The following is a 10,531-nucleotide window of genomic DNA, read 5'->3' as shown; positions in this document are numbered from 1 at the left end:
ACACACACAGTATGCACGTACACGTGCGTGCATGTGCATAATACTGCACTAAAGCTGTAGGCCTACATAATGTAAAAACAAATCCGCACACATTTAGAAAAAACAATGCGTCATTTATTCATATAGCATATTGCACATTTCACTCTTTTATTATTGTCAAAAAAAGAACAAGAAAAAAGGGAAATCAGCACGTGAAGACAATTAAGCAAATCTTGATGCACACATTTATGTCCCGCCTTGCTCTCACAAACATTTGAGAACATAGAAGTTGCAGGCCGTGCCGCGCGGGCATCCGCACAGTGTGCCAATGCGCGATCCTTTACGCACGGCGCACTGCTCTCCGGCGTCACACTGAAAATGATCAATACAAATTGAATTAGTAACACAGCGCCAGTGGCGGAAAGTAAGTGGCCCTCCACTGCATCTCAGAGGCAAATAATGTACTTTTACTAAAACAGCCTAAAAGTTGCAAATAAATATTATTTGCAAATATTATACTTACTATAAATTTGCAGATTTTGGTTATTATTGCAGTAACCAGTTCAGCACTTTTTTTTAAAGTGTGAAATGCAGGGACATTCTGCAAAATGACTAGGCTACTATTACTTTTGGTATAGCCTATATTTTGATGCCAATATAATTTTACTCAAGTAGCCTACATTTTGAACATTGAACTTTAACACTTTGTATGGTATTGGTACTTTTTAAGTAAAACAATTTAGTAGGCTATACGGCTATAGCCTACTTTTTCCATGCATCACTACACAGCGCCTCATCCACGTAGTCAACAAATATTAAGAACATGCTTTGTGCCTTTGTCAATAACGCTGGAGCCCATGGAACCAAAAACAAAGGGGAATAACCGTTTGTATACCGTTTGTATATCAAAAGTAAAGGACTGCAAAAAGGCAGGAATAGAATTGGCTTACCATAACGACACCAAACATTACATCCACGCTATCAGATAGTCTCTGTTGTTGTTTTTTGTTTGCTTAGTTTGTTTGCCTATATAAAAGGCATATAGGCTATACTTAGTTTTTTTAAGGCTCCAAATGCATTGTCTTTAGCAATCATGCCTGAAATGTAGGCTACTCTGAAATAAGTACCTCGGTTTGTATAGTTAACAGATTCTTATTCATGAAACGTAATTTAACGCGATTCTGAACGAACATTCTCATGCATGCTAAACACAATAGCCTATTCATGAAATATGGGGATGATATTATTTTCAATAGGCTATAATATTTCATTTGATTTTCATAAATAGGAAGAAGCATGTTCAGGAAAGTCCTCTCACCGAAGGAAGCCAGCCTAACTTTTTCTCTGATGGCATCTCTTTGCTCCTCAGCTTCTGCAGAACTTCTTGTAAAGCTTCAATCTGCATAGAAAAATACAAAAGAGCAATTTGTCGTGTATACAACCTTCCTTCATGCAGTTGCACCATTCTGTTTTGAGACTTCTCTCTCCTCTAAAACTTACTAGATCTTTCTCTTCTTGACTTTTCATCGGGTAACCATCCAAGGATCGAGTCTCGAAGGATGAATCTTCTCCATGAACGACCCACAAATACGCACAACAGGTGGCAGCAAGAAGAAGCGCCCTGGCGCTGACCATGGTGCTGAATTCAGAGTTTCGGGAAGCGAGCGAAGAGCAGAAGGTTGGAAGCGTCCGTAACATTTTGGAAGAACTCTTCCACTTTATAGGCGCTGCATGTTGACATGACATCACAGAACTCCTGAAATATTCATGGAAGTTTGACACGAGTGACTCTCAACACCTTTGATCTAAACGAAACGTGTTGACCCAACGTAATGAAATAAAGATTGCAAGTGGATTTAAGTGTCACGAACAAGAATTATTGTTGACTCAAGCCAGCAAGCATTTTCCCCCAGTTTAAAGTATGAGCTGAATTTCAAACACGACAAACGACGAGCCCTCGATATATGTTTCATCAATAGCTGCGCTGTGCAGACCTACAGGAAGTAAGGCAGCACTGCACAGTTATAGATCTTGTGAATAGAAATGTTCAAATTGGTTTTAAATATAAATTTAAGGCACCCAAAGTGTTTTGTCAATCTGGTCTGCCGACTATTTTATCGATTCTGACATTTTCAGAATCGATAAAATACATCTACGAGAGTTTAAATCTTAAGCTATAGTCTGTCGTCTGTGTGTGTGCATAACCATATGCAGTGATGGAAGAAGTACTCACAATTGTCACAAGTAAAAGACTGGTAAGACTGGTATTAAAATACGTATTTGCATAAAAATAGAGCCTACTGAAAGTACCAAAAGTAAAATGACTCATTATGACCCATTTCACAAGTTTTTAAAATGTAGGAAAATCTTTTGGAAAATACCCGATCTACAAGCTCACAACAACCCGTACAGCAAAGCCATGCTTATGTGAGCTTTAGATCGGCTATTTTCAAATAGCCAAAGAATTGGGCTGAAGTGGTTAATGTATGTTAGGCTACTTTCCACTGTGTGCACATATCTGTCACCTTAGTTCAATAAATCAGACCCCTAGTTAACCCGCACACTGACACCAATCTCTAATCACGAGCCAATTTCCTCCTGTATAAATAACCCCAAATGTGTGTGTGTGTGTGTGTGTGTGTGTGTGTGTGTGTGTGTGTGTGTGTGTGTGTGTGTGTGTGTGTGTGTGTGTGTGTGTGTGTAATTGCAGGTTGTTGAAAACTATATGATCTCATTATAGTGCAGATAGATATGGTGCTGAAAGGTATATGCCTATAGGCATATACACACAGTAGGCCTATATAGCATGAATTTATATAGATTAGGAACTAGCATAATGTTAGTTTAGTTTATTTCCATTCTGAATAAAATGCAATCTTTCACCAAAACCATCACATCATGATACACATATGATATTTTACATTTTACATTTTGTATGCTTTTTTGTATAGTATGTTTTTTGGCCTACATTTACACACAGCATTGCGGTGTGTAAACGTAGGCCTATATGTCAAACAGCAAACACGCATGGTGCAGAATCAACTGTCACGTGCAGCTTTACAGCTGTAACACAATGTGTAAAATTCAAATAAGCTGTAACACAGTGTATGTGTACAATTCAAATAAAAAACCAACACATTGACATTATACATCTTTATATAGTATCAGGTGTGAGGGGAAAAAAGAAAACAGTGCCTGTCGACCGCATTAGTCGTCACATAATAAGTATGACATTGGTCTAATCCACTTTTCTTATTGTAGACTTGGATCTGGATGGATTGCTTAGATTTTTTAATTTAGTGAGTGGCCTGTTCATGTCCATGTGTTCCACAGCCTGCATGGTGATGCGTTGTTAGTTCCTGTAGAGGGCAGTATCGAACTCTAGACGCTTTAACTTGACGGAAGTTAAAGAAGCGACAACCGGAGGTTCACTCACTGTGGTTTATTTATGTGTGCTGGTGGTCTTTGCTGGCTTTGCTGCTGATAACTTTGATACGTGTTCATACTTCATTTCCCTCGATAGGTTTCGTTTTCTACCCTGATCAACAATGTCTGAAAGAAAAGTCTTGAATGTGAGTAACGCATTCGACATGTTAATTAACAATAGAACAAGGGTTTATCCGCAGCAGCTTGTTAGCTAAACGTTCTCACCGCGCATAACGTCCCAGAAACAGATTCTGTTGCAAAGGTTCAGCTTTCTCAAAACCAATTAATCGGCATTGCATGACATCACATATCGCTCTTGACGTTGCTAAGCAAAATGTAGGATAGATTTAAAAGTAGCAACATTATGTAGTTTAGATTTGAGTAATTCATAAGTGTTTTGTCCTCCACAGAAATACTACCCACCAGATTTTGATCCAGCCAAAATCCCAAAGCTGAAACTTCCCAAAGACCGTCAATATGTGGTCAGATTGATGGCTCCGTTCAATATGAGGTATATCTAGTTAATGTTGTCATTTATTTTGTCAAGTATTGTGTTGAGTGGTGCTCTGTTTGTGTTTGTGTGTCAATGGATTAAATTAATTTCGCTCCTACGCCACTATTCCACATAGGCTACTGTGGAATAAAAAATGCAATCAATCGGTCTGTTTGCACAGTTTTGACCTTGCCACACTAGCATCTCGCTGCTTTTACTTAAGTCGTGAGTCGTGACAAATAGTACATTCTCTTGTTCTCTAGACAGTGTTTCCCAACCTTTTTTTGTCCCAGGGCACACTTTTCATAGCCTAAAAATCTCGGGGCACACCTAGTAAAACTTCTTTGAACCCAATATACTTTTAAAAACACACATGACGGCACTCATCAAATAACTTTAAAGAGAAAGAAAAGGACAGAGACAGTGCCTCAGTTTCAACTCATTTACAAAATATAGCACACACATGTTCAATTTCTGCGATTTGGTAGCTTAATTCCAGACCTTTTTCAGAAGTCTTTGTGGTACTGCGTATCAAGAGACTTGCCTGCTTCGCTGTGTCTTTCTCCTTTTTTTCTTTCAAACTCACGAAAAAGTTTTTGTCCTTTGTAGCAAGTTCAACATAGTGGTATCAAGGTGACGCTTCAGCTTACTGGGAACCATGGCGCTGTTTGCACGCTTGAATCCACAAACGATGCACAGCGGAATCGGGTTAGTTGTATCCCCGTAAACGTGAAGCCAAACTTCATGTATTCATCACGGTATAGTCTGGCAGTGGCTTTCTTTGTAGGCGTTGCGTTAGTAGTAGTCGCCGTTGTTGTTGTCCCCCCCCCCCGGCGGCAAGGGGCCGCTGGCTGTGCCGTCGTCAGATGGAGGTGACCCGGCCGCGCTGTGTGTGCTGTCGGGTTCTGGTGGTGTCTTTCTGGAGGAAATGTAGCGTCTTCTGGATCTTTTTGGCTGCTGCTGGTTCCATCTTGTAGTAGCTGTACAATGTGAGTGCCAAGCTAGTCTGTGCCCCATTTATACAGTACTAAAGTTGCCAGGCGAGTACAGGTGATGGTCCCATGTACACAAAGACGTACATTAGCATTAACATTCCTATGGCCGATGGTCGCTAGAGTCTAGAAGAGAGTTCTCACATTTTCAACTAACCTTAATGCTTCTCTGACTGGCTGCAGGTGTAAAACATGCGGAGAGTACATCTACAAGGGGAAGAAATTCAATGCCCGTAAGGAGACTGTTCAAAATGAGCTGTACATGGGTCTGCCCATCTTTCGCTTCTACATCAAGTGTACTCGTTGTCTGGCTGAAATTACCTTCAAGGTGAGGGTTTCAATTAACCTTTTTTTTAAATAACATTTCACAATAGAGACACAGTATAATAACAATAATACACTTTATTTATAAAGCGCTTTCCAATACAGTATACATTTGAGGAAATAGTTTAGTAGTCTCTTTCCATATTTCCAACAAGTGTTTGTTTTGTTGCCTGTAAACTATGTAAGTAATAAGTAAGTGAATTTAAGTACCGTAGCGCTATATACATTTGTTGTAATGTTATTATTACTGTATTTTAAAAGAAAAGGAAGTAGTACTGTGACATTGATATAAAATGGTCGACCAAAAAAGGCTCTAAGGGTTAAACACCTCAACCCCAGCGTTCCTGTTCTGGAGGGAACATTCGCCAAAAATAGCTGAGCTTGTATATTGTCTATTTTTGGCGAAGATATTTGGTTAAATGGTAAAAAGTGGTATAAGTCAGGTCTGTTTTAATACGAATTGGTTGTCCCCCTTTTATAGACTGATCCAGAAAACACAGACTATGCCATGGAGCATGGTGCCACAAGGAACTTCCAGGCTGAAAAACTGCTTGAGGAAGAGGAGAAGAGAATTACGACGGAGAGAGAAGAGGAGGAACTGAACAACCCCATGAAGGTTGGTGTAATGACAGTTTGTCATGTTTGCTGTCATTCCAAATATATTCCAAAATTGTGTCACACCTGAATATCAATTCATGTCCATAATGCCTTTATGCAGGGCTTAAAAGTGTTCTTGAGGACTTCATATGGGCCATTTATGAGATCAGTGCGGATCTGCAAAATAAATAAATAAGGGGAGTGAGGGGTGTATGTAGCCATGGCCACGGTGTGAATGACATGAAGTCATCAAAACGCAGCATATACTTGTTACTAGTCAAGTGATCTCCAAACTACCAAGCATCCATTCACACTCATGTATGCTTGTATATCTGCTATTTACTGCACGCTACACCAGTGTGCAACTAATCGTCTGTCGATTCGATTTCCCCCTGCCATTCTGACTTAAAAGTAGCACAGATTTCATTTACCACGAAGTTCTGGAAGTTTCTCCATATGGATCATGGCAGCATCCAAAAGATGAAATCACAGGAATAATGGAAGTCACTGGAGTTCTAAATGAAGCTCCAGTGACTTCCATTGTGGAAAGACGCTTCTAAAAATGCGTGAAAACAAAGTTTGAAACGCTGAGGAAGGCCTGCGTGCCGAAACGCGGTCGTTTCTCTAGGTGGATATTCCCTTTTTTCCATTGATCTTCAAGAATCTGCACCCATCAGCTACAGAGAATATCAACTTGACTCCCTGAGTAGAGCGCGCCTTCACCTAACATAATGCTTTTGTTGTTCTCACAAAAATATAACACAATGAAGACAAGAAGAATAATGAAAGGCACAAGAAGCATCACTTTAAGTTTAAAAGCATTGATGCAATTGTAGAGGATTCCAGATTAGCCTGAATGAATGTAAGAGGATCACTCGGCAGGTTGTTATTCAAACATACAGTAATTCATTCATATTCTTAATTTAAGTAACTCTAAAGACGCATTTTAAAGAAGGAAAAATAATAATCTCCCATGATCATTATATCATTCAACATAAAAGGAAAAATAACCTCAATGGGTATGAAGAACAGGGTCCAATGGTGGCACCCCAAGGAGGATTTGATGCTATTTGTGAATGTGATCCTTTAACCAGGTGTTAGAGAACCGGACTCGGGATTCTAAGATGGAGATGGAGGTTCTGGAGAACCTTCAGGAGCTGAAGGAGTTAAACCAGAGACAGGCTACGGTGGACTTCGAGGGGATGATTGACAAGTACAGAATGATAGAGGAGAGAGAGATTCAACGGCAACAAGAAGAGGATGAGAGAGAGACAAAGTTAGTTGAACATCTGATATACATATTCAGGCCACCAATGGAACTCCCGCTCCAAACAATTCACTCTCAGCTCCAATTCTCCCTGGATTCCAATCTAATTAATCTAATAATATAAGTTGTTCATTAGACTATTTTATAGAATTAAACCTGGAATGACCAGCAAGCCATTGGTTTCAATATGATATACTTGCACAGACATGCAATGTACCCCTTTTGAGCCGGCTAATCGTTAAAAACACTTTTTTCCCCCTTTCTTACAGAGAGATGTTGGATCGGGCTCTAGTGAAGAGACTGAGGGATTCAGACTCTGATTCAGACCTGGATGAAAAGAGTAATGATATACAACCAAACAGATCCAGTGCGGACAGACCTACAGACGTTCTCACCACTGACAAAACTACAGACGCACAGGTATAAATGGCCCCTGATACTGCACAAAGTCGTGTATGTACTCTCATTCAGTTCTATCATGGCACATAGGTGTGGTTGTTTACCTCATAGAACAGGTGATGACTGCCAGAATTTGAGTGGTGACAACGTTAATTGCCCTTATGCTGTACCCATGATCTGCTATTTTTTGTATCAATACTATTTGATCTAGGACTGCAGCTATGTAAATAATAATGTGTATGTCTTGTTGTTTATATACAGAGCTCTGTGGCCGTAGGAGTAAAAAGGCTCAAGGTAGAGAGTTGGGAGAAAAGTGTGGGCACACTAAGAGGTGGAGGAGGCCTTGGATCTCTGGTGGTGAAGAAGAAACCAACAGCAGCTGTCAGTAAACCTGGTTCAATGGCGCCCCCTGCTGCCCCCAGTTCAAACACAGGTGACATATAAGGCCATATTGCTGCCTTACCCCTAACTTTCTTCAGGACGCTATGCAGCCCTCAAATCTAGAGTTCAGGCCACTATGCGGCCCACACATCGTACTTTCGTACTGCCGATCGAACCAAGAGATCTCTGTATCTGTCAGTCCTTGTCCCTTTTATAGCCATATATGGAAATTGTTGATTGTCATTAGTATATGCCCATATATTGGTTATACGCTTGTACGGTTAAACAACACATATAATTGGGAACAGTTACCAATTATATGGGCCATATGTTTAGTGATGTCAAACATACAGGCCGGAACCAGCCCACAGCAGTTTATTGGCTTTTCGTAAATAAAAATAGCATTTCTCATAGCAAGTGGCTTCTAGGCTACAAGTATAATACAAATAATGAAAGTCAATAATGTAAGTAGCTATTCTTAATGATAAATATATTTTGTGTGATACTGTAGTGTAGCTGTAGCAGTGACTGGGACAACATGAAGAAAAACGATGCCAAGTGACAGCTGTGTACGTAAACATGCGTGAGAATACTTGCAGTCCCGACTGGTTGCACTGCTCCGGCCCTCATAAAGTCACATTTCATCCAAAATGAGTTTGACATCCCTGCACAGTATATGGTTATGGTCATAGTGATATGAGCGTGACAGTCTGCCAGTCCTCCTGTACGCCAATTATTATAATATAAGATAAAGATTTTGAAATTCATTAAGAAAAGAAAGAAAAAAGTTAAAGCTTGCAGAACTACAAGCTCACGATCATATCGCTGTAGATCGGCTATTTTCACTATTTTAAAATGTTTTTCAAAATAGTTTTAAAAGTTTGCATAAGTGGGTAAGGTGGCACGCAAGATGGATCCCTGGCCCCTGAGTATCTACAGTGTTCTTGTCACTTCATAGGTGCTAGTTTAATTTGCTTGGGGCTAGTTGGAGATTCATATGATGTATTTACAGAATATATTTCTTAAGATACTTTCTTAAGCTAATGTTTAATATCTAATGGGAATTTACTTTTTTTATTTTCTTTGTCTGTCATTGTTTCAATTCTCTTATGGCCATTAAACAGATTTGTTTTTTGTCTTTGTCATTTTATCTTACAGGTTCTAAAATTGTGACAGCTGGTGCTACTCAACCAGTCAACGTTCAGAATGGGTCATCTCTCAGCCTCTTGGGTGCATATTCAGACAGTGATAGCAATGACAGTGATTAAGATATAAAGGATGCATTGAGACAATGGGCTATAAAGTTTGTCTTGTCATGAGGTAGATTTAAAAAAAAGAGTGTGTGTGTGTGTGTGTGTGTGTGTGTGTATATATATATATATACATACACACACACACACACACACACACACACACACACACACACACACACACACACACACATCTCTGATAAATCTGAGCACTGAGCAGCTCTCAAATAGTCAAATGGCAGAGAGCTGCACACAGAACCAATCTATGTTCTGCCAGTGTCTTTGAGCAAGACAGTAAAGTAAAATGCTGTTTACTGTAAACTGTTCATTCTCATTGGGTGTCAATTAAATGTGGTGCATACTGCATAGCTTTAGTCCGATCTCCCAATAATCCGTCATTACTAACCCTAAGCCATGGGTGACTCTTATAGGGGATTCACACTGAGACGGACTGAATCCGCTTCATTGGAACCGTTTCCGAATACGGTTGCCTGGTCCCCGATGGCCATGATTCACATTGCCCGAGATTCAACTTGCATAACACACTTTAATCCTCCTGATGACGGTGTGCTTGATGGCTGGCGCGCACGGACACTGACCATCAACTGTGCGACATTGTCTCAAATAAATCCAGACACACTGAATTGCATTGCCTCTTTGGCTTTTTGCCGTTATACTACTTCACTGTCAGCCTGCCTGCTATTCACTGTGTCAGTCAGTTCTGTGCTCCAGTGTATTAGTTTGCTATGGATTCTACTTTAGCATTATTATTATTTTGTTTTACTTTGGAAACTGCCAAGCAAAGCCCAAGAGCCACGTGTAGTCCGCAGAATAAGATCAGCGCGGTGCTGCGCGTATAAGCAGATTCAACAGGAGAAGGGCGGCGTTGAGAAATGCGCTGGTGTTACGCATCGTGCAGAGGCTGTGTTTTTTTTTGTTGACGCTTGGCTCGTCGACTGCATGCATTCACATTGGAACGATCCGTATCTGAATACACTTCAACGGTCCAGAGACCCTCCCCCCATGCGGTCCCGGGGACGGTTGGGCGATCCGCTCCCGGGAACGGTACGCATCATTCACACTACCACAACATCTGCCAAGTGGTCCCGAGTGCGCACCCGGGACCATAGTGTGAATCCCCTATTAACTGGCCATGTTTGTCAGACTAACGTGATGTCGGACTAACGCATGCCCCCCTATTAAATGTCTAATATGTAAATGGTGTGATGTAAACTTCTTGACCTGTAGTTGAACCTGTAAAGGCCTATTCATAGTCTGGATTTTCGGTGGTGAGCTGACCACCGGAGCTGAAATAACGTTGAGCGGTGGTGAGTAAAAACAGAGAAGGGCTGGTGCGGCGGTTTGCTCTTCACCGCAGCTCGTGACGTCATGTTGTAGTTCGGTGGTCACCTAACCACCGAAA

General features: G+C 40.6%; 3 protein-coding genes across 3 annotated transcripts in view; 1 reads left to right on the top strand and 2 right to left on the bottom strand.

Moving 5' to 3' along the window:
- Positions 1-10,531, bottom strand: part of LOC310878259 (inositol-3-phosphate synthase 1-A-like) — a 250,924-nt gene that overhangs the window by 49,583 nt on the left and 190,810 nt on the right.
- LOC310877557 (cocaine- and amphetamine-regulated transcript protein) lies at positions 244-1,614 on the bottom strand (the record flags this gene model as incomplete). Its single annotated transcript, XM_083791465.1, has 3 exons — positions 244-351; positions 1,298-1,378; positions 1,480-1,614. 3 exons carry the CDS (start codon positions 1,612-1,614, stop codon positions 244-246), a joined length of 324 nt encoding a protein of 107 aa, XP_083647591.1.
- Positions 3,420-9,190, top strand: yju2 (YJU2 splicing factor homolog). The gene is made up of 8 exons (XM_083791213.1): positions 3,420-3,551; positions 3,816-3,916; positions 5,074-5,218; positions 5,696-5,830; positions 6,906-7,087; positions 7,348-7,498; positions 7,739-7,910; positions 9,017-9,190. The coding sequence occupies exons 1-8, from the start codon at positions 3,528-3,530 to the stop codon at positions 9,124-9,126; spliced, it is 1,020 nt and encodes a 339-aa protein (XP_083647339.1). The 5' UTR covers positions 3,420-3,527; the 3' UTR covers positions 9,127-9,190.

This window comes from Protomyctophum parallelum (assembly GCF_964188405.1).
Source record: "Protomyctophum parallelum genome assembly, chromosome: 20".
NCBI lineage: Eukaryota > Metazoa > Chordata > Actinopteri > Myctophiformes > Myctophidae > Protomyctophum > Protomyctophum parallelum.
This window is presented reverse-complemented; position numbering and strand designations above follow the sequence as displayed.

Coding starts and splice junctions, on each gene's coding strand:
- yju2 (XM_083791213.1), top strand. CDS start 3,528: ATGTCTGAAAGAAAAGTCTTGAAT. Junction 3,552..3,815: donor CTGAAAGAAAAGTCTTGAAT/GTGAGTAACGCA, acceptor TGTCCTCCACAG/AAATACTACCCACCAGATTT. Junction 5,831..6,905: donor AACTGAACAACCCCATGAAG/GTTGGTGTAATG, acceptor TCCTTTAACCAG/GTGTTAGAGAACCGGACTCG.